This window comes from Camelina sativa, chromosome 2 (assembly GCF_000633955.1).
Source record: "Camelina sativa cultivar DH55 chromosome 2, Cs, whole genome shotgun sequence".
NCBI classification, from domain to species: Eukaryota; Viridiplantae; Streptophyta; class Magnoliopsida; order Brassicales; family Brassicaceae; genus Camelina; species Camelina sativa.
In genome coordinates, this window is record NC_025686.1 from 16,904,222 (window position 1) to 16,928,734 (window position 24,513).

At 34.1% G+C, this 24,513-nt stretch overlaps 7 protein-coding genes and 1 pseudogene across 8 annotated transcripts in view; 4 read left to right on the forward strand and 4 right to left on the reverse strand.

Annotated features, from left to right (window-relative positions):
• LOC104727237 (methyl-CpG-binding domain-containing protein 13-like) lies at nucleotides 40–4,104 on the reverse strand. 2 transcript variants are annotated; one of them, XM_010446302.2, is made up of 6 exons: nucleotides 3,542–4,104; nucleotides 2,675–2,773; nucleotides 2,403–2,549; nucleotides 2,168–2,282; nucleotides 1,869–2,069; nucleotides 40–1,767 (listed from the first exon to the last, which is right to left on the reverse strand). In XM_010446302.2, the coding sequence occupies exons 1-6, from the start codon at nucleotides 3,611–3,613 to the stop codon at nucleotides 308–310; spliced, it is 2,094 nt and encodes a 697-aa protein (XP_010444604.1). In that variant the 5' UTR covers nucleotides 3,614–4,104; the 3' UTR covers nucleotides 40–307. The 2 variants fall into 2 exon arrangements, with proteins under 2 accessions (XP_010444604.1, XP_010444597.1); XM_010446295.2 differs by having other exon boundaries at nucleotides 2,168–2,294.
• On the forward strand, nucleotides 4,770–6,620 carry LOC104727253 (membrane steroid-binding protein 1). Its single transcript, XM_010446313.2, has 2 exons — nucleotides 4,770–5,206; nucleotides 6,098–6,620. Exons 1-2 carry the CDS (start codon nucleotides 4,884–4,886, stop codon nucleotides 6,435–6,437), a joined length of 663 nt encoding a protein of 220 aa, XP_010444615.1. The 5' UTR covers nucleotides 4,770–4,883; the 3' UTR covers nucleotides 6,438–6,620.
• On the forward strand, nucleotides 8,884–10,259 carry LOC104727263 (WD repeat-containing protein RUP1-like). The gene has a single exon (XM_010446324.1). It carries the CDS (start codon nucleotides 8,947–8,949, stop codon nucleotides 10,114–10,116), a length of 1,170 nt encoding a protein of 389 aa, XP_010444626.1. The 5' UTR covers nucleotides 8,884–8,946; the 3' UTR covers nucleotides 10,117–10,259.
• Nucleotides 14,120–15,717, forward strand: LOC104727286 (transcription factor LAF1-like). Its single transcript, XM_010446355.1, has 3 exons — nucleotides 14,120–14,597; nucleotides 14,702–14,831; nucleotides 14,921–15,717. The coding sequence occupies exons 1-3, from the start codon at nucleotides 14,462–14,464 to the stop codon at nucleotides 15,462–15,464; spliced, it is 810 nt and encodes a 269-aa protein (XP_010444657.1). The 5' UTR covers nucleotides 14,120–14,461; the 3' UTR covers nucleotides 15,465–15,717.
• On the reverse strand, nucleotides 15,819–17,015 carry LOC104727270 (25.3 kDa vesicle transport protein-like). The gene is made up of 4 exons (XM_010446337.2): nucleotides 16,758–17,015; nucleotides 16,347–16,654; nucleotides 16,168–16,238; nucleotides 15,819–16,005 (listed from the first exon to the last, which is right to left on the reverse strand). Exons 1-4 carry the CDS (start codon nucleotides 16,949–16,951, stop codon nucleotides 15,895–15,897), a joined length of 684 nt encoding a protein of 227 aa, XP_010444639.1. The 5' UTR covers nucleotides 16,952–17,015; the 3' UTR covers nucleotides 15,819–15,894.
• Nucleotides 17,320–18,442, reverse strand: LOC104727296 (transmembrane ascorbate ferrireductase 1-like). Its single transcript, XM_010446368.2, has 4 exons — nucleotides 18,323–18,442; nucleotides 18,017–18,065; nucleotides 17,718–17,917; nucleotides 17,320–17,631 (listed from the first exon to the last, which is right to left on the reverse strand). Exons 1-4 carry the CDS (start codon nucleotides 18,440–18,442, stop codon nucleotides 17,320–17,322), a joined length of 681 nt encoding a protein of 226 aa, XP_010444670.2.
• Nucleotides 21,002–24,513, forward strand: part of LOC104727307 (centrosomal protein of 83 kDa-like) — a 10,933-nt gene continuing 7,421 nt past the window's right edge. The window contains exons 1-7 of the mRNA XM_010446387.2: nucleotides 21,002–21,487; nucleotides 21,582–21,740; nucleotides 21,926–22,126; nucleotides 22,208–22,330; nucleotides 22,429–22,466; nucleotides 22,554–22,647; nucleotides 22,739–23,229. Of these exons, the coding sequence (XP_010444689.1) occupies nucleotides 21,669–21,740; nucleotides 21,926–22,126; nucleotides 22,208–22,330; nucleotides 22,429–22,466; nucleotides 22,554–22,647; nucleotides 22,739–23,229 (1,019 nt within the window). The 5' untranslated portion in view covers nucleotides 21,002–21,487; nucleotides 21,582–21,668. The remainder of the gene's footprint in view (nucleotides 21,488–21,581; nucleotides 21,741–21,925; nucleotides 22,127–22,207; nucleotides 22,331–22,428; nucleotides 22,467–22,553; nucleotides 22,648–22,738; nucleotides 23,230–24,513) is intronic.
• The window catches only part of LOC104753123, a 19,656-nt pseudogene continuing 17,414 nt past the window's right edge, over nucleotides 22,272–24,513 (reverse strand).

Below are 24,513 nucleotides of genomic sequence, written 5' to 3' on the forward strand. Positions count from 1 at the left end.
CAGTTCCGATCAGAGTAGTGTGAACTGAAAGCTCCAAAATTGAGTTTAAAAAGGCTAACTTTTAAGAAGAAACGATCAAACAACCAATGTTACAGACGAGAAACAAGATCATTGAGGTGGTTAAGAGTTTTCTCCAGGTTCTGTCGATACACAAAACTAATACATTATGTATTTTACAGAACATGGCTACCTAAGTACAAGACTAAGGCATTGCACATGGATCTTATACTATCTATCACCCATGGCGTTATCAAAAGGCCCCCTAACATACGGAACTAAAACACTAAGCTTTTATTTCTTCTTGCTGTTAGTCCTTAGATAAAGATTGTGCACACAAGTCTCCTTTAGCCACAGACTTGTTCTTCATGTTACATTGTTGAACCAAATGATCACAGTTGCTTGACCTACCTTCCTGTTCTTGCACTGCTGCTGTGGTTATCGTCATTCCGTCGGACTTGGATTTCACTTGTGGTTCATCTAACCCTATTGGGATGGCGCCTGTCAGAGTTTTTATAGCAAAGTCGATACACGGGTCTTTCCAGATATCCGGAACTGGGGGTTCACTTGGTTTTTCAGAGCATGTGTTAACATTACCAGGAGTCTCTGGGATAAAGGAGACTCCTTTCTGCTTGGTATGATTGTTAATGGGATCAGAAGAGATTGCTGTGGTGTTGGGAAGATGCAGCGACTCTCCTCCGGTCAGAGTTTTGATAGCAAAGGCGATGCAAGGATCTTTCCAAAGATCTGCAAGAGTCGAGTTATATGCTGAAGAGAAGCTGTTGGTATTCTTCTCCATCACTTCTGAGCAAGCGCCTCTTACGACAGATGCGTTAGATAACTCGTTGCCTAATTTATTTCTCCTTTGAATGGTATTACTACTATCACAAGGATATGGATGCTTTCCTTTATTTGGTGATCTCGAAGCCGATGTCTCCGTTGCTTTCACACTGGTAGTAAGTTTAGCCTTTGGACTAGACCGTCCCAGTCTTTTGCCTGCTGCTGTCTTCTCCCACTTTGATGCAGAAGTTTCGCAAGACAATGGTGAGACAGGCGACATTTCTTCCTTCTGCATGTAACCGTCAAGATGAAAAACTGGATTCAGTTCATATATAATCGGTGGTGTTTTCACTGTCTTCTTGTCTACAGAAGGCTTTCTGCCTACTGATTTACGGATCTTTTTAACTCCCACTGCCATTTCTGCACTCACACGATTATTGCTTGTAGCAGCAGCAGCAGCATATGGTTTCTGAGAACGATTTTCAATATAGCTTTTAGCTGCTTCCTTGTTGAGGGGTATCTCCGTCTCGTTCAATCCGCTGGTAGCAACAGGATTCACAGGTTGCTTGCACTTTCCGGCTGTGCCATCATCAGGAGCTGTTATTCGTTGAGCTTTGGTTCCTATCTTATTACATTCAGGCGTCTGTTCATCATCAGTGCACTTTCCGGCTGTGCCATCATCAGGAGGTATTATTCGTTGAGCTTTGGTTCCTGTCTTATTACATTCAGGCGTCTGTTGTTCATCAGGAGGTACTATTCGTTGAACTTTGGTTCTTGTCTTCAGTTCAGGCGTTGGTTCAAGCTCAATACCAGCTAATCGTTTTGATGTTCGCCGGGCTACACTATTACTTAGCTCCTTCGTCTTCACTTTAGCTTTACTCCTTGTAATCCGTTTTTCAGTAGAACCTTTTTCCTCTTCTTCCTTCATAACAGATTCCTTCTTTGGTTCTTGTGACCTTGCATTGCTCCTCAATCTGGATTTTACAGACTCTACAAATACAGACACCATAGATAACATTGGCGTAGTCAGACTTTTTGTTATCTCAGCCACTACTACTCGGGTGGAAATTTTAAGTCAGGAATCTACACACCTTTTGCTGATTTTGCATTTGATGAAGACGGGTTCTTTCTTTTTAAATCTACGACTTCCTCATTCTTACTGGCTTTAGCTTGGCTCCTAGTAACCCGTTTCACTATAGGCTGCTTTTCGATAGGATCTTTCGCCACTTCCTTCTCCCCCAAATCCTCAAGAACATGTGAGGCTACGATGCTCAAGTCAGAATTCATATTACCTGAAATTATAATCGAAATATTGACATTTTAAGTTACTCTCGGCAATAGTATGATGATTATACGTACCCTAGCAAGTGACAAAAGAATTTGTACTTACACTTCTTGGAATGTTCATCAGAAGTAGATAAGTTTCTCCGTTTACTTTCTCTGACATGAGTATCTATCTTTTTCTCCTTTTCCAATAAATCATCAGCAGATCTCTTTTCCACAGACTGCAGACAAAGCTAATATCAGACAGTAAAAAGTCAAGAGTTAAATAATCAGAAGACCAACTACTCAGCTATAGAGCTTTCCATTTAACTAACAATCACGAAAAGGTAAAAGGAACTCACGACGGTCTTTCCATTTCCGGAATCATCATCTTCGGTATAGCTTTCCTTCACCTTACGTGCATAATGTCCAATATCGCCAGTCTTAACATACCGTGATGCATCTTTGAAGGATTGAAAGATATACCCACTTTTAGGGTCAATAAAGAACTGCAACAATAAAATCACATACGAGAATTGAGCAGGTACAATGTAGATAAAATTTGTCAAAAGACACAAAATGTTCTTTAGAGATCAAAGATGAGGAAAGCTGAACAATAGTAGAAGGTACAAACCGGATCTCTTCTGATTTTACGGCCTGATCTGTTTGTTATTTCAAGCTTCTTGATCCATCCTTCAGGTAAACCTTTAGCTGCAGATTTCTCAACTATAACCTGTATCACTTGAACATAAAAGAGTTTTTCTTTTTTAAGAGATGTTTAAGTGTCAAATCTGAGAAATCACAAGTAACAAAATAACATTCTTTCCAAACATACAGACAACACAAAACTCTCTATTTACTTATGAATATTCTTAAACAATCTGATACATGACCTCTCTCAATATGAATGTTAATCTTCTTAATCTTCCCATTGCATATAAGCGGAGTGGTAAAAAAGGTTTTACGGTATATAGTCTTCCCACGAAGGTGGTGTGCTAATAGTCATTTCCAGCCAATAACCAAAGAACAGGACAGATCAACAATCAAACAGGTTATTTTACAAAAAGAAACTCATTTTCACGAAATCAATTACTCTTAACTATCTCAGCAGAGTAAGCAGATACGTCTTTTTCACAAGAGGCCAACTACAAATTAACATCTCCAATTAATTCAAAAAGAAAAAATGTAGCTTTCATAACAAAGCTTTGATCAAACCACATCACAAGACTATGAAGTTTATCCATTTTCAGACACTAAAAACAAAAAAAACTAGTTCATCAAACATCTTCTCTGTTGATCTAGTCCCTATCTATTTTCCTAAAAGCTATGCATTGCATGCAAGACAAAATCAATTAAACGGGCACAAAAGATTTCACCTTTTGTCCATTAATTATTACGGAATCATACAATCATTCAGTAACAAGAACCAAACATGCATAAGACAAACAATGACACACAAGAAAGTCAAATTAAGAATTGGGTTCAAAAACTCAATAATCACCTTATCCTTTCTCCCATTCTTCCTTACTCTGATCTCCACTCTCCGCTCAGCTGAGATCCCTTCACCCTCCATTACTCCTCACCTGAAACCACACTTTCCTCTCACACTAGAACCCCTGATTCGTAACCCAGAATGGTTTCTCAACTGAAAACGCCAAAACCCATCAAAGGATTCACCAGAAAGCAAACACCAAAGAGTCCTCGGAGTTATAAAGAAGGAACCTTTCTGATTTGGGTATCTCTCCACTAAGGTAATAAGAAAAAGATAGGTTTTTTTTTAATTGGGAAGAAGAAGAAGGAGAAAAGGGTTTACATTACACGTGTAGTAGTGAAAGGAGGTTTTCAATTTCAATGGTGATTTCCCGATTTGAGAGGCTAACGAGAAAACTCAGTCCAACACAACACACCACAACAACTCAGCACGCGAGTCTTCTGCCCCAACGCCTCTCTTCTCTATTCTCTATCTATTTCCTCATTTGCTCCCATTTTATTATTCTCATGTAACTCTTTTCTTTTTCTTTTTTTTCTCTCTCAGAATCTTATTATCTAAAACTTTACACTGTAGATCAAAACTTTGCTTGGTTTGGTAAATGAAATCTAAATATGGTGATGTTTTTTTTTCTGAAAATAAATTAAGAATACACACATGTTGTGTCAATGTGTCATTAGAAAATAAATAATTATAAATGTTAGGATTGGAACTAGATTTGGCTCTCCTGAGCTTATCAATTTATTTTGTTGACAAAAAGAAAAAAAGATGGGAAGTAGATTTGTCATTAGAAAAAAAAATGGAAATGTAGTCTTTTTTTATATATAACAATTTGCTGGTATAATTTATTTCTTATTTATTATTTCATTTTTAACATCTGTTGGTAGAAGTCATGTTATTAAATTTTATATTTTTATATTATGTTTAGTAGATTTTAAAAGTATGATTTTTTTTATTCCATTTTTAGATTTAAAGTATTCTATTGAAATTTGGATTTTTTTTTAAAAGTAGGTTTTTATTGTACAGCTACAACAAATCCAACTATTGCTCCATGTATTATAAGTTTTAACTTAAAATAAAGCATTATTCTTGTAATTAATATGGTAAAAATAAAGATTATTCCCTCAGTATAGAAACATACAGTATATTTTTTTTGGTGGTTTTAAGTTTTAACGAAGTCTTACCTGTATTTGATTATAAACCCAAGGAAGTAAATTAAAAAATCAATCAAGGTTAGGACTTAGGAGGAAGTAACAAAAGAGTGAAAGACTCCAACCACTCTTCTATTTAGCACAAAAAAAAATCTAAACTTTTTAACAATCAACACAGTGACTGATCTCTTCTTCTCTCATCAATGGCACTACACCTATGGCAAACTCTCAAAGAAGCAATCCATGCTTACACAGGTCTCTCTCCTGTAGTCTTCTTCACCGCTCTCGCTCTCGCCTTCGCCATTTACCAAGTTGTCTCAGGCTGGTTCGCCTCACCGTTCGATGATGTTCGCCGACATCAGAGAGCTAGATCGTTGGCTCAAGAGGAGGAGGAGCCACCGATTCCTCCGCCTGTTCAAGTCGGTGAGATCACAGAGGATGAGCTTAAACAGTACGATGGCTCTGATCCTCAAAAGCCCCTTCTTATGGCTATCAAACATCAGATCTATGATGTGACACAAAGCAGGTGATATATTTTTTTTAATCTGAGTTGGGTTTGGTTTATGGTTTCGTCTAATCTTGTTTAAGTATATAACAACTTAGACTTTGCATGCTTTTTTGTTATCTATGAGACTATGACTATGAAGTTGTGAGAGATCATAAAGTTGTTCACTTTGAGAATCTGTTTTAGGGTGATTGATGTTTTCTTTATGTGTGGCATATTGTAAAGATCCAACCTTTTGCAGAGTTCTTTTTCTCTATGAAGCTGTGATATTGTAAAGTTGTTCACTTTGAGAATCAATTTCACAAAAGTAGTCTAATTTGAGAATCAATCTAGTCGAGCTTTTGGGTTGGCATATTTAAAGAATGTATTATGTTGCTACTTCATACAAGAGAATGATTCAGCGGAAGCTGTTAGTATGTTCTTGTTGTTGATGTCTGCTAATTGTGTGACAACTCTCTTAGCTCATCTTTGAGTATATTCAATTTGATCATCTTCTTATGATCACGTTAGACTGGTTATAGTATACAAAGTTTTGTGTTTTCTAGCTTTCCCTGCCTCGTTTGAGCCTATAACAAGTTGGACATTTGTTCACTTTAAGGATAAATTTCGCAAAATTAGTCTAATTTGTATTAATTGATTCTTCCTAAGCTGGTATAGTCGAGCTTTTTGGCTTGCATAGCATAGAAATTATCCTTTTGCTACTTCCATACAAGAGAAATATTCAGATGAAGTTGTAATATGTTCTTGGTATTAATCTCTGCTAGCTGTTAAAATCTTTTGTGAAGGCTCTTAGATCATATTTTAGATCATCTTCTTATGATTACTCGAGACTGGGTTTTATCACTTTTGTGTGTATGAGTTTTGTGTTTGTAGTGAAAGGTTTGATATTTATTGGCTTATTTGGTTTTGTAGGATGTTCTATGGACCAGGAGGACCATATGCTTTGTTTGCAGGGAGAGATGCTAGCCGAGCCCTTGCAAAGATGTCGTTTGAGGAGAAAGACTTGACTTGGGATATCTCTGGTCTTGGTCCTTTTGAGCTAGAAGCTCTTCAAGATTGGGAGTACAAGTTCATGAGCAAGTATGCCAAGGTTGGTACTGTGAAAGTGACCGGTTCAGAACCTGAAACCGCCTCTGTGTCTGAACCCGTAGAAACCGGTGATCGTGATGCTCATAAGACCACAACGCCTGAGAAGACTGTTGTGGAGAAGAGTGACGAGGCTCCTGCTGAGAGTGATTTGAAGAAAGAATAGAGTCCATTTCGGATGTATGCTCTCCTTTGTCATAGAGACCAGTTTTATTAAAAGGATTGTAGAATCTCTAATGTTAATGTGTCAATGTAATCTTTGATGATTAATGATTAGACAAAAAGCACTATAAAGTGTAGACTTTTTCAAATAGATTACTGAGTGGTTGAGTTTATGCTTGTTTTATGACTCTGCTTCATGTATCTGAAAAACAAAAACCATCAAGCCTGAACCTGATCTTCCCCGTTTTTTTTTTTTTTTCTGTAATTTCTCTTCTATTTTGGTTTAGTTTACATCTTTTTCAGAACTTTTGGATACGAAACAAATTATAACAAAATATTCATACACAATTATGCTCTTCTTTACCTAGGCATTTCTGGTTAGATAGTGATCGCTTGTAGTTTTGATTAGGATCGAGTTAGTCCTCTGGTAGCATAGCAATTATGCTTTGATCGGCACCATTCTTTGGTTCTAATCCGCAAGAACATTATCTCTTATGATTGCCTTGCAGGTTCTAATCTTTCTTTCGAAGTTTCAACTTTTTGACTCCATAAATCTCATGGCTGATCCTAGATATGGGAAGCTATATATGCCAAACAAACAAAAAAACACTTGCTGGTTCAGGAAAAAAAACAAGATGCACTTTTAAGTTTGAAGATTAGAGCGCTTCTCAGCGATTCATATGGGTTAAGACCTACTTGATGTGGGCTCAAAGAGACCTTTTTTCCAAGCTGTCAAGATAATTGATGAATCCTACTATATTAATTGAGAAGTACAAATATAAAACTAACCTTAAAATGTGTAAAAAGTTACATTCAATTGCCATTAGAAAAAAATAATTAAGCTTAATTAACTAATTTAAATAAATATAATTAATTAAAAATAAAAAACACTAACATATCAAATATTAAAAAATCTAAAAAAATCTAAAAAAATATTTTCTCTCTCTAATAAATTATGGACGAAATTACTAATTATTTTTTCAAAAATATATAAACCAATCAGAATTTTAAAAACTAAGATTTTATATCCAAGTATACAATACAATTATTTTTAATAACTAAATTCGAAGATTTTGTTAAGTTTTCAAATTATGATTCTCCTATCACTTTTATTTTATTTTATTTACAAATTGTTTGGAATTTTCATATAATACTTATAATTTAAAATGCATATTTTTTTCTTCATATGTTGTGATTTGAATTTTTTTAAACGAATATATATTTACTCATTGTATGAAAATGTGTGTTTTAATTTCCACATTGGCAGGTTGGTAAAACTAAATTTATATAAATGATAAATTAATAATTTTTATTTGCTCACAATTATAATATTAAAATTACTATTTTATATTTCACAAAATAATGATGCAAATACAACAAACAAACAATATAAAAGTGTAATAATACGTCAAAAATAAAATACTATAATATTTTAAAATAATTATTATTCAAATAGACTAATAGATTTACATAACAATTAAAAATAAATATTATCTCAAACAAAATAACTTTTTTTTTAAATAAAACAATAATTTTTATTATTATATTATAATTTTTTTTTTAAAATGTTGATCCGTGCTTAAAGCATGGGATATATCCTAGTATATTTATTAAAACAGCAGTCTCAACTCTCTCAAGTCGTGAGAGATATAATTGAAATCGTCAAAGATCAGAAAAAAGCCAAACATGCACCAAGATATTAATGCACATGTAGTTGTTATTATAGCAAATAGCATTCCCCAAACGTAATGGACCGTCGATCGACGTGTACTTTTTGCGTTCACTTTATTTTTGTCTTCAAGAATAATTGAAAACTAAGAAATAAAGAGGCTCAATGTAACCCACGTAGCTAAGGAGTTTGAGATCTACGCTACGACGACCAAACTAGTCGTTAGGAAAGATTTCACAATTTGAGGTTGTGAAGCTTATCTCGTGTTTCCATTCGTTCCTCCTTCAATGCGATCTATGTATATCTGCACCTAAAAATAAAAGTAAATATTACCTTACATTCTTTCTTTTTTATATACATAATAAAAAAAAAAAAAATTGCAAGTTGATAGTCTACCCAAAATCCGTAGTAGTTAGTACCCTCATCGCCTTGTTCTAACTTAAGGAGTGATCAAAGTTACACTCTAAATCATAGACTAATTATCATAAATTAAGATTTTGGATTATTTGAAAAAAAAAATGCAATATATCCACATGTAATTTTCCTAAATTACTATTCTAGTTGGAACCATTCGGAGAACAAGTAGTAAATCCATGAATGCATTTTCATGTAATATCACACAAAAGGAAAGTTCCATGAGTCATGAATTTAGCATTTTATTTGTTTACTAGATGAAGAAGAGCCCATATACATATGCATCTAGGTTAAATTAAAATATATACCCCACTTTATAAACCCCACTTTATAGCTTATATATACACATCAACAACACATGAAATGAAATGTAAAAATAGTTTTCGTGTGGACCTAATAACTAGCTAAAACTAGTCGTCGTAACTCATTCATGGAGGCTTTGTTCTGCTCTGAGATACCAAATAACAACATCAGATCCTCCATTAACGATCTCTCTTACTCTTCTTCTTCTTCTTCTTCTTCATATACATGGCCAATGATCATGACCTCCTCTTCTTCTTTATCTCACACAATCATGGAAACAGATAACAACATTCCTAGATGCGACTGGGATCTTTCTCTCTCCGCCGTTGTTTCCTCTGCATCCACCGGATCAGACGCTATCGGAACAATCGAGTTCGACCCTACCGGAGAGATCATAGCTACAGGAGGTATCGCAAGAAAGATCAGAACGTACCGTTTGAGCTCTTTGTTAAGGTCACGTGACGATCACGTTACGGCTTCAGAGAGCTGTATATGCACGCCGGCGAAGCTAAGCAGTCTCAGATGGAGACCCGATTTATCCGGTCGGGTTATCGGATCGGGAGACTACGACGGGGTTGTCACGGAGTACGACGTCGAGAAACAAGTTCCTGTTTTCGAGAGAGACGAGCATGGAGGTAGAAGGATTGGGAGCATGGACTACACGCTACACAATGGCTCTCTTATAGGCGCGTCGGGCTCCGACGACGGAACGGTTCAAATGTGGGATCCACGTAACGGAGGGTCGTTGGAGGAAATGGTTAGGCCCGGAGGCGGCGCGGCGGTCTGTTCGGTAGAGTTTGATCCGTTCGGTGGAGCTTCCCTAGCCGTCGGATGTGCTGACCGGAATGCTTACGTGTACGACATCAGAAGACTCGTTGATCCTTTGATCGTATTAGACGGTCATACCAAAACGGTGACGTATGCTCGGTTCATGGATCCTCATACGATCGTCACCGGTTCGACCGACGGGAGCTTGAAGCAATGGGATATAAACAACGGACGGCGCGTGGTTCGAACGTACCGGGGGCATGTTAACAGCCGGAATTTTGTCGGGTTGTCGGTTTGGAGACATGGTGGTTTGGTCGTGTCCGGGTCCGAGAATAACCAAGTGTTTGTGTATGATAAGAGGTGGGAGGAACCGGTTTGGGTGTGTGGGTTGGGTCAAACAGACCGGTTTGGGTCTGACCGACGGTTTGTGAGCAGTGTGTGTTTGAGACAAGTGGATGAAGATTGGTGCACACTTGTGGCCGGAGGATCCGATGGGGTTTTAGAGATTTTCTCGGGCAAACGGAGCTAAGTCAGTATTTATATATTATGCTCATGATTATTAATACAAAGTTGAACTATAAACTGTCTATAATTATTGATTTTAATATGATTCAATTTCAATGTGACCAATTTTATTTTTTGTAACTGATATTCAGAACTTCCAATCATCGCACTTCGAATACACATTCTATAAGGAATTAAAATTTAATTCAAAATGGTTAACATTTTTCTTTTTTCTCATGAAAGAATATTCACTTTTAAATTCGATGTATATGTTAAGTTGAGACAAATTTCGTAAAATGAAAATGATTATGGTCATTTTTGCTTTCGAAGTTACAAACTCAATTTTTAACATTCATTTTTCATGAGAATTTATGGAGAGTCCAAATTTAGTGGTGAAGATTTTGTCAACTAATCTAAAATCACGAAGCCAAGTTACTACCATTAGCTATAATCATCAATATTTTTTTTAAAAATCTACATATATATGCACTACAAATGATATACGCAAATGGACAACTCTTTTAAATCAGTCATAATTCGTGGGATACAACTTGGGTGGTCAAAGAATAAAGGAGGATTAATAGAAGATGATATCAATTTAGTTATTATATTTGATATATATTAATATTATCGGTAAACGAATGCACATGAAGTGTACACAGAGATGGAATATAGGAAAGTTTTAATTGCTTTGGAAGATAAAAAGGTATATAAGAGAGTGCGTATATTGAATTGGAAAATGATATTTTGTATCTAGAAAATATGATTTGTTTTGGTGAAACCATTTGCAAGTTGATAATGAGTTGGAACATGGTGAGTCTTGAAAAAATAATCTGCATGATTTAGAGCATAGAGAAAACAATTCTTGCCAAATAATATTTTTCATTTGTTCTCTTAAGATTTCTTCTATATAAATGGGACAAAGCTTTTGTACTTTAGGCTTATACATTAGTCTTATTTTCATTTACTAGAAATTTTGATAACGAGAATGAAGATAAATAATAGATGTGTTCTATAAATGTTAATTTTTTTATGTTTGATCTTAATAATTGTCTTATCTTGATGTCTATAACATCCCTCGAGACTTCGCTGGATCAATTCATTTTAATTATTAAACTGAAACTAGCTAGAGAAAAGGCCGCTTATTTTATATTTGTTGAGCAATTTATACAGTTTGAAATAAAAATGAGATATATTTCTTTAGTAAATTATCACAATTATCCTTATAATTTTTTTCTGGTTTGTTTTCTCAATTAGTTATTTGCTGATTTCATACTAGGTCAGAGAAATTGCACAATGAAGACTGGCTAAAACGAAACAGTCGAATAGAAGACCAGAAAAAAAATAGTAAAAAAATCTAAAATTCACATTCCTTATATTTGTTTAGAAAATTGGTTATTTGTATTGTAAGAATATAATTTAAATCAAACGTAAAGAGCTGTTGGTCAATTTCAGGTTCTGAGAACATTGACGAGACACATTTACTCCACAGAGTTAATATTGAATTCAAAACTCTTGCTATGTGCCATGAAAGTGGACTGGTCCATATAAGACTGTGGCAATATAAGATCATATATGATCATCATATTTTTTTTGTCAATTTTTTGTTAAGATAGCTATATAAAAGAAACGTGAATGTGGCTTTAGAGAATAATTATTATTAATAAAACAAAACTGTACTTAAAATTTTAGAATATTACTAAAAATCTTTTTGTTTTAAAATACCAATACTATTCTTTTAAAAAAAAAAAAAATACTAACACTAATTATTTAGTCCGGAAATGTCACAAACGCTAAAAATAAAAACTAATGATTTATAATTTAAATTGAAAATTTTGGTTTTGGGGTTCTCTTAGTATTTTGGGCTTAGAGTTTATTTTTTTAGGGTTTATGATTTAGTTTTAATGATTTAAAGTTTAGTTTTATGATTTATTTTTTAGTGTTTATGATTTAGTTTTGAAGGTTTAAAAATTTAGTTTTAGTTTTGGGTTATTTTAAGAAAAAAATATCTTAATTATAGTGGTATTTTTGAGAAGAAAAAAAAACTGTGATGATATTTTTGAAACAAAACTTGTTCAAATGGCATTTTTGAGAATGCCTTTAATAAAATACGTAAGAATTAGAACATGTTGTATATTGGAAGCATCTATACTAGTATTTTTACAGCAGTTTTTACTCAGAAATACTTTTTGGAAAGTTTATACATTTAATGCATTGACTTTAATATTAGTTACCAAAACTTCAAAAATAATTATAGGTAATATTTTTAAAAATAAAGAAATCTTTTTACCTCATTCAAACATAAATATATGATTCCTTTCATTTTTTTATTTGAATTATCTTGAATTATTCTATAATACATTTAGTTAACAAAAATTTTGATTTTTTTCCGATGTAATACAAAGTTTTCAAAACAGACATATATTACTCAATAGATGAATAAAAAATACGGGTACAATATCCCAAATCGTCTAAAAAATTTTGGCAATGGTTTAGAGTCATACTATAAAACAGACCAAAATGATTCTGAATACAAATGAGTAGAAATCTTAATTTATCAGGCATTCAAACTTTAAAAACTTTTTTTTGGTTTATTCCGGTTCTTTATTTTAAAGATTTTTAAAAGGTTAAATATGAAAAATATTTAAAACTTTTAAAAAGTTAAATATGATAATTATTATACCGTAGATACACAATAAATATTAAAAATTAAGATGATATAGTGTGAGTTAAAAATATCTCGGGACGGGGTTATATAGCGGGACGAATTTTATCGATATTTATATAAATTAAAAAATATCATTAATTCGGTTTTACGGGATAAAACATCATTTCATTATTTTGTTAACACTATCGGTATCAGAGAATAGACATATCTAATTAAATAAAATAAATAAATATTATGTAAAAAATAAATTATATTACGGTATTATATGGTTTATTTAAAAATTATTATATAATTATAACATATTTAACTAACAAATACAACTTATAATTTAAATATTTTAGTTATAAATAACTTTGTCCACGGTGTACTGTGGGTCCTAATCTAGTTTCAAAATGAAAAGCCAGCAAACCCATTTGGGTGGCTACATATGGAAATGCAAAATATTCCCTCTCTCAAATGTAAACCCTATTTGTGAATTTGAAATGTATTGTACACTTCTATTATCAATAAAATCCAAAAAAAAAAAAATTAAATGTACAAAAATGTGTAGCAAATAGGAGGAAAGTGTTGACTCACCTACCAATATTAATTACATAAATATCCTAACAAATAAAATTTTTATATTGATAGTAGTTTATATTATATGGTTATGATTAAATACAAACATTGCCAAGTTTGGTTAATGGAAAATCCAATTTGTCCGCTCGCTTCTGATTAGTTTAGCAAAGATACACCTTTGCAAAGATTGGATGATTCTTTAAATTCTTTAATTAATTTCATAATTATTGATTCGTACCAGACAAAGATTGTTTTGTCAACGTTAAGTTTTGCCCTCAAGAGAGAACATTTTACTCATTTATATGATTTGGTCAAATTACATCATTTGCGCTTTTACTTGAAAACCCAAAGTCTTGATCTTTTTACTTTAATACGCATCCGGAACCAAAGTACTTAAGTCAATTTTTGACACAAACTTGTTTGACATTGATAGTGATATTTTCAGTTTACTTTTGTTTGTGTAAAGAGATGGAGACAAGTGATATAAATCCACTTGAGTTAAATCATAGATAACACTGTGATTAATACTAACATCGATCTTATCATCGTAACAAAAGTTTCCTTGTGATTCACAGTTTCGTCAAAATCTTTATATTTTATTAGGCCTTATAGACTTTTTTTCATATAGAGTTAAGAAGAAAAGAACAAAAGATATCTGAAAGCAAAAAACAATTAAAGATTCCTTCTTCTCTCTAACTTGTCTTCAATTAATGTATAGTTTAGTTTAAACCAAGTGACTTGGGTTTACAACTAATCTTTGCTTACATATTCCACCAGACTTTTATCCTGGCTCCATCCTTAGCTACCTTCTAATACTTAATTACACATATGCACTAATTACAAATACACAGATAAACACGTGTATACATGCAATTTCATTTGAGTCATATGCCTTTTATTATATACTACGCAGCCCCATTTGTGGCTAATTCCTAAAAGTCTCTAGATTATGGCTTTTATGTGTTTGTGTTTGCGTTTGCGTTTTAAATAAATGGTCTCTCTATCTCTCTATGCATAATTGTCTATGCTCATATCTACTTCTCTCCATCTGTCTTTGTCTCTTTCTCTCTCTCATTCATCATTTACACAAATTATCTCTTAATTGACAAGACTTGAGAGAGAAAGAAAGAAGGATACGTGGAAGATGATGACCAAATCTGGAGAGAGACCAAAACAAAGACAGAGGAAAGGGTTATGGTCACCTGAAGAAGACCAGAAGCTCAAGAACTTCATTATCTCTCATGGCCATGCTTGCTGGACCACTGTTCCCATCCTAGCTGGTTTTTTTTTTCTTTTTCTTTAATCTCTCAAAACCGTTATTACACTCTTAATTCTCATCATTATTGTTAGTCTCATCCTTAACTAATTATTATTATTCTGCCAGGATTGCAAAGGAATGGGAAAAGCTGCCGATTAAGGTGGATTAATTACCTAAGACCAGGACTAAAGAGAGGAACATTTAGTGCAGAAGACGAAGAGACCATATTGACTTTACATTCTTCCTTGGGTAACAAGTAAGTAATACCTTAGTTATACACTTCCCGAATAGAAAAAGCCGTAGTGGATTTGTCACTAAATTTGATAGTATGAATTGGATATATAGGTGGTCGCGGATTGCTAAGTACTTACCGGGAAGAACAGACAACGAGATAAAGAACTATTGGCACTCTTATCTGAAGAAGAGATGGCTCAAATCTCAACCACAACTCAAAACTCAGAGAACAAACCTCGCAGAGTCTGCTTCTTCACTACTTTCTTGCGGGAAAAGAAACCTGGAAACTGAAACCCTAGATCACGTGATATCCTTCGAGAAATTAGCAGAGAAACCATCTTCATCACCACCAGAAGAAAGCAACACAAACATGATGAACAACGGTAAATACTTGCCCAAGCTGTTCTTCTCCGAGTGGATCAGTTCTTCAAATCCGCACATCGACTACTCTTCTGCTCTTACAGACTCTAAGCATATTAATCAAACTCAAGATCAAATCGATGAGGAAGAAGTAATGATGATCAACAACAACAGCTACTCTTCTTCACTTGAGGATGTCATGCTCCGTACAGAGTTCTTGCAGCCTGATCATGAGTATGCAAATTATTATTCTTCTGGAGATTTCTTCATCAACAACGACCAAAATTACGTTTAAATGAAGACGTAATCAAGAAAAGTGAATATGATCGCAAGAGAAACATAAACAACTTCCTTGCGTTACAAGTTACAAAAAATGTTCTGATTTTTTTAGATCAAACATGAACAAAGTATACTTTTTCAATGGAAAGCTTGGATCTTTTATTTCAAATTGGTTTTAGTTATTTATTAAATTTTCAAGAAAATCTGTATATACAAATAGAATAATTATTTGTATGTGAAGTGTTTTTTATAATTGGTTCATGTCTCTATCATTGTCTGTCTTCTTGTTCCTCCATAGAGTTTACTATTGTCGTAGACTACTCTTAAACAACATTTCAAAGTCAAATTATTTTAACAAGTAACGATAATTTTATAACTACTAGCTAGCTAGGATGTTTCGTATATACACTCTTCTTCTTCTTTTGAATTTTAAAAATATTACTTGATTATATCATTGTTGAAATTAAATAATCATCTGTCATAATCAATCTTGCTTTGAAAAGAACAAGAATAACGAGAATAATGATCGCCACTGGTGTCCATTTTAACGCAATATCCTGCAAAATTTGTAATAACATAAAGTACAAACATTAACTATAACCAAGACAAAAAATTCAATTGAAAAGTGTGAAACGTTATTAGTCATAATTTGATTGAAAAGTGTGAAACGTTATTAGTCATAATTTGATGAACCATGTCTAGCTTTTTATTTCAAATACCTGAAGACATTGTGAGTTCCAAATGGTTGAAACAGACGTTCGTGCATCCAAAGACGTTATTTCCGATGTTTCTTGCAAAAAAAAAAAAAAAAAAAAAAAAAAAAAAAAAAAAAAAAAAAAAAAANATTAACAAAAATTACGTTAATTAAGGTAAAAAAAAACGATCAAGAACAAAGTACCTAAAAGTTGTCGTATTTGTTTTATATCATTCATATGCTCAGTGACTACATGGAGTTCTTCATTCCGCAAAGCATTTAGCTTCGATAGATTAGCCTGTGTTCTCGTGTCCATATATTGTTTCCTTATTCTCCCTATGATCTTACCAAACCTAACGAAGCTATAGGGTTTTGAGATTTTTTGAATCAGTTCTGTCTCGTCGAGCTTATCAAGTTCCTTGTGCAGATCCTGCAGGTAATGAAACAATAGCTTTCTTGGGTACGATGAATCCGATAGCACGATGTAACATATCTTCTTCTCCACCAAGAAGCTTCACCGTTTCAAAACTTGAGAGATTAATATTTGAGTAAATAGAAAAAAAAACAAACAGAGGATATGTCGAAAATGTAGTATTGATTAATATGAAAGGATACTGGAAAGAATGATGATCGAGCAAGATGGTCATCTTTGGATGTAACAATGAGCCTTTGGAGATTTGTGTTAGAAGGAATTCGGCTTGTTGCTTGTACAACAAGAAACTAATGTTGTCTTGTTGATTTACATAGGGTTGATCTTGTGCAAGAGGCAATCCATCTTCAACCCTACCAACTATTGTTAGCTTCACCATGATCGATGATTCTTAATTTATTCAGAAAATAGATCAATCTTATGTTAATTAGTCATATATAAACAACGATAGGGGGAAGAAAGATTGAAGATGAAGATATTCCATTTGGATATGCAAAGAAACATAGCGTGGTGGTGGGAAGTTAATGTAGGAAAACTTTTTGGAGGCGATTTAAAATAGATTTGGGATATCTTGTTCATAAAGACAACTTTAGGGAAGGGGAAAGCATATTAGTTTTCCTTGTGTAATTGCAAAGTGCAAATGTTTAATACAAATTTTGGTTCAAACCTTTTACGTATGAAACGACAACATTATATGTGATAAACAAATTATGGAAGTAGACTTGTAAGGGAAAAAGATTGAAGAGGTCAGATAGCTGAGTAGGTATAGTTATATTCATCAGAGGAAGGATCAGCTGGCTTGGCAGAAACAGTGAGTATCACAAAAGTACCAAAGAGAATTGTGACAATAGCCATGAAATTGACTAGAAACGCTTCTGATCCAAATTTGTCAAGCCCTGAATTTTCCATGAAAGTGAGTTTCTCAAGAAACCCTAAAGCCGAGTTTCCAACGGCAAGAACATAAACAAAGAGGCCTAGAAACGCGTGCCATGGAAGCAAGTTGCTTCTAAGAGTTGATGATCCTCTTGGGAAGAAGAAGACTATAAAGCTATAATGCCACTGCAAAGTAAACAAAAAGAAGCATTTTCTATCAACAACTTCGATTTTAAAGATATATATTTTCATGAATTAACGAATTTATTTACCTGGAAGGCATAAAGAACAATGACTCCAATACCAATCCAAGAATGGAGGCTATAGAGATTTGGGATGTGTGACTCGTTATGGTTCTTGAAAGCAGCACATATCCCCCATATTCCGAGAATCAGAGCAATGGCGTGGAGGACAAGGTGGATCTTTTTCTTCTTTTGTTTCTCATTTCGAAGCCATTTGTAACTTATAATTGCTGAGTACATTTGAAAAAAAAAAACCATTCACAATTTAGACTGCATGAAGTAAAAATATCATCTTTTTTGGTATATCAGTTTTATTACTGTCTTGTTACCTTCGCCTCCCAGAATTATTAAGCCGATGAGCATCAAAACAGGATGAAGCTAATGTAGATAGAAAGATGAATAAACATAAATTCAGGAAAAGTTAACTTGCAAATGAAGAAACTGAATTAGGTCTACTGATTAAGCTTAAGCATCACAACAGAAAAAACACATATCTTTAACAATGAAACAAAAAGAGACTACTAGTTTTTTTCTTTCTACTATCTAATTTATTGGCTTAATATACAAAATCCAAAACTGGTCAGCGTACGAATAAAGAAGAAACTAAACAGAGAGGTGTAGAGAGAAGAGGTTACATTAAAGATGAGGTTCTTGTTCGTAGACTCCCATGCAAATCCACCTCTGTAACTGATTGACCAATAAAGAACCATCACCGATGCGACTAAGGCGAGCGTGTGTACCACAAACGCCACCATCCTTGCGTTTATTTTGACGGCCATGTGTTTGTTTCTTCGATTGTTCGATAAATTTGGAACCAAAAGCAAGAAGAAAATCCTGAGTCTTAATGAAAGTCAACTACTAACCCTTGCAGTAGCACGGACGTCGTGCCAACGAGTCAACGAATGGATAATTTACTAAACATGTCAGTGGATCTATTACAGGCTCAAAATTCAGTCTATATGAGCCCAATCCCACCTCAGGCTAAGAGTCACAGATTTAATTAAGACCGACGACTTAATTTGTTGAACTCAAAGTAATACACAAGCCTAACGGTCATTTATTTTAGGTGCTTAATATATTTTTCATACTATTATAAGCTTTATACTTTTATATTTATTTTATCTTATGTAAGTCAGCTATTGTTGAAATAGCACTGAGGATCAAGACATTCAAATCATGTTAAAGGAAAGGCCAGTTGGACATCAAATTAGTTTTTTCGAAATTTTTAAAAAATTCCGGATTTTGAACAAACCTTCACGTCTTCGTCTAGAGTTATATATCTCCCAAAAAAACCCCAATATATATATATATATATATATATATATATATAAGATTAAATCAATCCAATTACAAGGAAACAATGATAATTTATGGAAAAAAAAAAGGTTTCAAGACCATTATTAGTTAGTAAACTCATTTACCACGGGTGGAACTGCGGCATTAAGAACTATCATCATTATCTTCAATGGATCCTGAGGAAGGAGGAGACTTGAGGGAAACAATGAATATCACAAAAGTAGCAAAGAGAATTGTAATCATAGCCATCAGATTGGCTAGAAACGCTTCTGATCCGATCCATACTTGTCAACCCCTGAATTTTCCATGGAAGTAAGCTTTTCAACGACGCCTAAAGCCGAATTTCCAACAGCAACAACACAAATATGGAGGCCCGTAGCCGTAGACACGTCTCATGGATGCAAACCGCGTTTTGGGATGTTTAACTCGTTGTGGTTCTTGATGGCAACAATGAAGCACCATCATCGTTGCGACTTGCGACTATAGCGAATGCGTGTGGCACAAATGCCACCTTCCCCGCGTTTATTTCGATACCATGTTTTGGGATCTTCTTCGATATATATATGTCCGAGAGATATGGAACTTAGAAAGTAATAAGAATCTGAATCTTCTTGAGAGTGGATCTAATGAAAAATCTAATACTTTTGTTTTATCCATTTGGTGGGGCACGTTTCGGAAACACACATGCATGATAAGTTTTGTTTTAGTATTTTTGTATTCATATGTGTGTTATCGTGACCGTTGATGAACATCTAATAAACGACTAGGTTGTTGTCATGTGGCAACCCGAGAAGTAGCCAAAGCAGGCATCTATTTAACTACGCCGCACGTCGTAGTTGGCAACTAGGCTTACATGCACACATTCATATCTCTGTGAGCCCAAGCCCACCTATTACTAAGGCTAAGATTCACTCAAACAACACAAACGAATATTGTGTAAACCCACCTAATCTCTATAAAAATTTCCAAAGTAATTATTGCAAGTCTGTCATAAATATGGTTAGACCACAATGATAGCGATGCAAACTTATAGCATACACACATTTATGATTGTGTGGAATGAAGACAAAATGTAATAAAATTCTTTATACTGTTTTGGGGTATTTTGAGCAATTTTCTCTAGGCAAAAATAAAATAAAAAATCATATAAGTCTTACATTTATAAAGTGGTTTGACAATTGTTCACAAAAGCTTAACAACTAACAGTGGCCCATGCAAGATATGTCTTCTAGTGAACCAGATTTCTCTATAGTCTTTATAGACAAAGTCATGCGTCTTAATTTCCTAACCTTTTTTGTTGACGTCATTCCCGATTTTGTTTTAATCACCAAATGCTAATTATTGAATATGTTCTGCACCTAATCTAAGAAAAATTATGGGGATGATTTACAAAACTTGTTAACGACAAAATATTAAGAGATGAGATGTCTAAACATAACATTATTATAAAAGAAAAAGGAAAATTAGGAGACAAAGAAAATGAGAGCATTGAAGAGAGGGACAGTGTTTGTTGCACATGTTTTCATGTGCTTCCAATACTTGCTCTCATTTTTATATACGTTTTGTTGATCCAGCTTCTAATTATTTTTTTAATCAGTATAAACCTTTTTTTTTTAAATATTCACCTTCATTATTAGAAAATCAAAATCATAAAATTCTGATGAGTTGGTTTCGATTTGAAGAATTTCAGGTCTATAACTTTAATCAAACTTTTAAAATCATTACAAAAGTCTAATACAATGTGTCAATGTCCATATATCAAAATTAGTTTTAAAATTGCGAATTAGTACCAAAAAATGGAGAAGAGAGTGAGTGTTGCAATTATCAAACCAATATATATCTACTGATACAAGAAAAATATATTGAGTGCAGATTCATTAAAATTCTGAATTAAATGTTGTATCATTAAATATAAACACATCACACGCAACATACATATATTCTATAGTGTGTAGTACAGCTGTATGTACATAAACATAATGCATGATGGATCATGACCAGGATGTGGCATGCAGATAAAGGTGTTTCTGGTTTTTCTTGGGGCCACCAAAAGAGTAGTCTCAACTCAATAATGGTGTAATGTGCAAATGCCTTTCATATACTATATGATTTACTTTAAAACTTTTTTAAATACATTTCAATACTAGAAGCCACTAAACCTCTTTTACCCTTCACTCATGTAAATGTAAAGATACTTTTTAACATGATACAAGTTTCAATTACAATTCTTAAAAGACTTTTTTGTAAGTCACACAAAGCAATTAAAAAGGGAGAGGTTGGGGTGTCTATTAAATTTACAAGGACCCATAAAATCACACCCACATTATATGCCTTACTGCATTAAAAAGGAAAGCACTTTTCAATTCATTTAATAAACTATTAAAAGTTAATTTCCTACTCAATCAATTATCAAAACCCCATTTAAAGCAGTAAGAAAAAATTTAGGCTTTAGATGGAATCTACTTATAACTCACTGATTAAGTTTTATACTATTAAACAAAGTGGTACGATTACGAATCAACCTTTATATTCTACAAGTAAAGTGATCACACACAGTCTGTAAATCAGGTTTTGTGTTTTGTTTTTGTTTCCTCCTAGATTCTTTGGAAACTGATACAAATCAGAGAATCCAAATTTATTTTGGGTTGAAGAAGGTTTTTGGTTTCTTTCGAGAAAAAGAAAACAATGTTTAAGTCATGGAGGAACGACAAGAACAAGATCAAGGCTGTGTTCAAGCTTCAGTTTCAGGCAACTCAGGTTTGTGTGTGTTTTGTCTCTTTAAATCTCGAAACTTGTTTTCATATTTCTTTGTAAAAATTCAGACAATGTGTTGGCTATACTCCTAGATCTGTGTATTCCAAAGTTTCAAGATTTGTTTTTGAAGTGTGAATGTGATTTTTAGAAGAAATAAAAAAATGTTACCTTTTTTATTGAATGTGAAGGTGCCGAAGCTGAAGAAGACTGCTTTGATGATCTCATTGGTTCCTGATGATGTTGGGAAGCCAACGTTTAAGCTGGAGAAAGCTGAGGTTAAAGAAGGGATCTGTTCATGGGAGAATCCAATTTATGTGTCAGTGAAGCTAATCAAGGAACCTAAATCTGGGATTGTTCGTGAGAAAATTTATCATTTTGTTGTTGCAACTGTGAGTGGAACACCAACATATTATGTCTTTTGAGTTATTCTGGGAAAGAAAAGGCTCAAAATTTACCAAATTCTGTTTCAGGGTTCTTCGAAATCGGGTTTTCTAGGAGAAGCTTCCATTGATTTTGCAGACTTTCTGACAGAAACAGAGCCAGTTACTGTTTCCTTACCTCTCAAATTTGCCAACTCTGGTGCTGTCTTAAATGTACTCCTTTTCTTCTCCTTTTTGAAACCTGAGTTAGAAATATGTGAAAAATACATGAGAAGTTTATGTAAATTGTTTGGTTGTTGTGTTTGGTGCAGGTGACGATTCATAAGATACAAGGAGCCAGTGATTTAAAGTAAATAGTTTCTTCTTTCTTTTACATGTTGTTGTTGTTGTTTACTGTTTTCTTTGTTAGAGATTTATTGACTTCAAATTTTTGCAGATTTATTGAGGAAAATAAAGATCAAACACTTAGCAAGGAAGACAGCTTCAAAAGTCTACAAAGCAATGATGAGTTAGAAGGATATAACCAAGATGTAAGGTTCTTTGGGGTTCAGATAAGTTAAATTAAACTGTCTTTGTTTATTAAGAAAGTTGTGATAGTTAGGTTTTGAATTTGTTTTGCAGGAAAGGAGCTTAGATGCAAACACGGCTAAGAATGCTGGTCTAGGAGGTTCCTTTGATTCAATTGGTGAATCAGGATGGATAGATGATGGAAATGCACGCTTACCTCAACGACATAACTCAGTTCCTGCAACAAAAAACGGGCATCGAAGATCAAACACAGACTGGTCAGCTAGTTCAACATCAGACGAAAGTTACATCGAGTCAAGAACCAGTCCTGAGAACAATTTCCAAAGAGGATTCCCTGGTGTTGTTACTGAATCGAGTGACCCTATTGAAAGGCTCAAGATGGAATTGGAAGCTTTGAGGAGGCAATCAGAGTTATCCGAGCTGGAAAAGCAGTCTTTAAGGAAACAAGCGACAAAGGAGAGCAAACGGATACAGGAACTGTCGAGGGAAGTTAGTTGTCTCAAGAGTGAAAGAGATGGAGCTCTGGGAGAGTGTGAAAAGCTCAGGGTGCAGAATAGTAGAGATGAGGCTGATGCTGAAAGCAGGTTGAGATGCGTAAGCGAAGATTCGAGTAATATGATTGAGGAGATCAGAGATGAGCTGAGTTGTGAGAAGGATTTGACGAGTAACCTTAAGTTGCAGTTGCAGAGGACACAAGAGTCAAACTCTAATTTGATTCTTGCTGTGAGGGATCTCAATGAGATGTTGGAGCAAAAGAACAATGAGATATCTTCTCTGAATAGCTTATTAGAGGAGGCTAAGAAGCTTGAAGAAGATAAGGGAATGGATTCTGGAAACAGTGAGATTGATACGCTAAAGCAACAGATCGAAGATTTAGATTGGGAGTTAGAGTCTTACAGGAAAAAGAATGAAGAACAAGAGATTCTATTGGATGAACTTACTCAGGAATATGAAACCTTAAAGGAGGAGAATTACAAAAACGTATCCTTAAAATTAGAGCGACAAGAATGCTCAAATGCGGAAGATGACTTCTCGGATTCCAAGGATATTATAGAAGAATTGAAATCTCAGATAGAGATATTGGAAGGCAAACTGAAGCAGCAATCTCTGGAGTATTCAGAATGCTTGATTACAGTTAATGAGCTTGAGAGTCAAGTGAAGGAGTTAAAGAAAGAACTGGAGGATCAAACACGGGCTTTTGATGAAGATATTGACACAATGATGCGTGAAAAAACTGAACAAGAGCAGAGAGCCATCCAAGCAGAGGAGAATTTGAGGAAAACAAGATGGAAAAACGCTATAACAGCAGAGCGGCTTCAAGAGAAATGCAAGAGGCTTACTCTTGAAATGGAATCGAAGCTGAGCGAGCATGAGAATCTAACAACGAAAACATTGGCTGAAGCAAACGACCTTCGTCTGCAAAAGAAAAATCTTGAGGAAATGCAAGAGAAAGCACATAACGAGATTACACAACAGAAAGAAATAAAGAGGCACGTGGAAGAGAAGAACGAAGCTTTGTCAATGAAAGTCCAGATGCTTGAAAGTGAGGTTCTGAAGCTCACAAAGCTAAGAGATGAATCGAATGCAGCAGCTACTGAAACAGAGAAGATCATACAAGAGTGGAGGAAAGAAAGAGATGAATTTGAGAGAAAATTTGCTTTGGCTAAAGACGAAGCCAAGACAGTGCAGAAAGAGTTAACTCTCACTAAGTCGTCAAATGATGAAAAAGAGACCAGACTCAGGAATTTGAAGACAGAAGTAGAAGGTCTAAGCTTACAGTACAGTGAATTACAAAACAGCTTTGTTCAAGAAAAAATGGAGAATGATGAATTGAGAAAACAAGTATCAAACTTGAAAGTCGATATCCG

Bases quoted from the DNA above. Each gene is read 5' to 3' on its own strand.
- LOC104727263 (XM_010446324.1), top strand. From the start codon at position 8,947: ATGGAGGCTTTGTTCTGCTCTGAGATACCAAATAACAACATCAGATCC.
- LOC104727296 (XM_010446368.2), bottom strand. From the start codon at position 18,442: ATGGTGGCGTTTGTGGTACACACGCTCGCCTTAGTCGCATCGGTGATG. The intron at 18,066-18,322 runs GTAACCTCTTCT...TATCTACATTAG, and splicing joins ACAAGAACCTCATCTTTAAT to CTTCATCCTGTTTTGATGCT. The intron at 17,918-18,016 runs GTAACAAGACAG...AAATGTACTCAG, and splicing joins AATAATTCTGGGAGGCGAAG to CAATTATAAGTTACAAATGG.
- LOC104727286 (XM_010446355.1), top strand. From the start codon at position 14,462: ATGATGACCAAATCTGGAGAGAGACCAAAACAAAGACAGAGGAAAGGG. The intron at 14,598-14,701 runs GTTTTTTTTTTC...TTATTCTGCCAG, and splicing joins CACTGTTCCCATCCTAGCTG to GATTGCAAAGGAATGGGAAA. The intron at 14,832-14,920 runs GTAAGTAATACC...TTGGATATATAG, and splicing joins CATTCTTCCTTGGGTAACAA to GTGGTCGCGGATTGCTAAGT.
- LOC104727237 (XM_010446295.2), bottom strand. From the start codon at position 3,613: ATGGAGGGTGAAGGGATCTCAGCTGAGCGGAGAGTGGAGATCAGAGTA. The intron at 2,774-3,541 runs GTGATTATTGAG...CAAGTGATACAG, and splicing joins AGAATGGGAGAAAGGATAAG to GTTATAGTTGAGAAATCTGC. The intron at 2,070-2,167 runs GTAAGTACAAAT...TTATAATTTCAG, and splicing joins TGATGAACATTCCAAGAAGT to GTAATATGAATTCTGACTTG.
- LOC104727270 (XM_010446337.2), bottom strand. From the start codon at position 16,951: ATGGTGAAGCTAACAATAGTTGGTAGGGTTGAAGATGGATTGCCTCTT. The intron at 16,239-16,346 runs GTACTTTGTTCT...TTTTTTTGCAAG, and splicing joins ACAAATACGACAACTTTTAG to AAACATCGGAAATAACGTCT. The intron at 16,006-16,167 runs GTATTTGAAATA...CAAATTTTGCAG, and splicing joins GGAACTCACAATGTCTTCAG to GATATTGCGTTAAAATGGAC.
- LOC104727253 (XM_010446313.2), top strand. From the start codon at position 4,884: ATGGCACTACACCTATGGCAAACTCTCAAAGAAGCAATCCATGCTTAC. The intron at 5,207-6,097 runs GTGATATATTTT...TTGGTTTTGTAG, and splicing joins TATGATGTGACACAAAGCAG to GATGTTCTATGGACCAGGAG.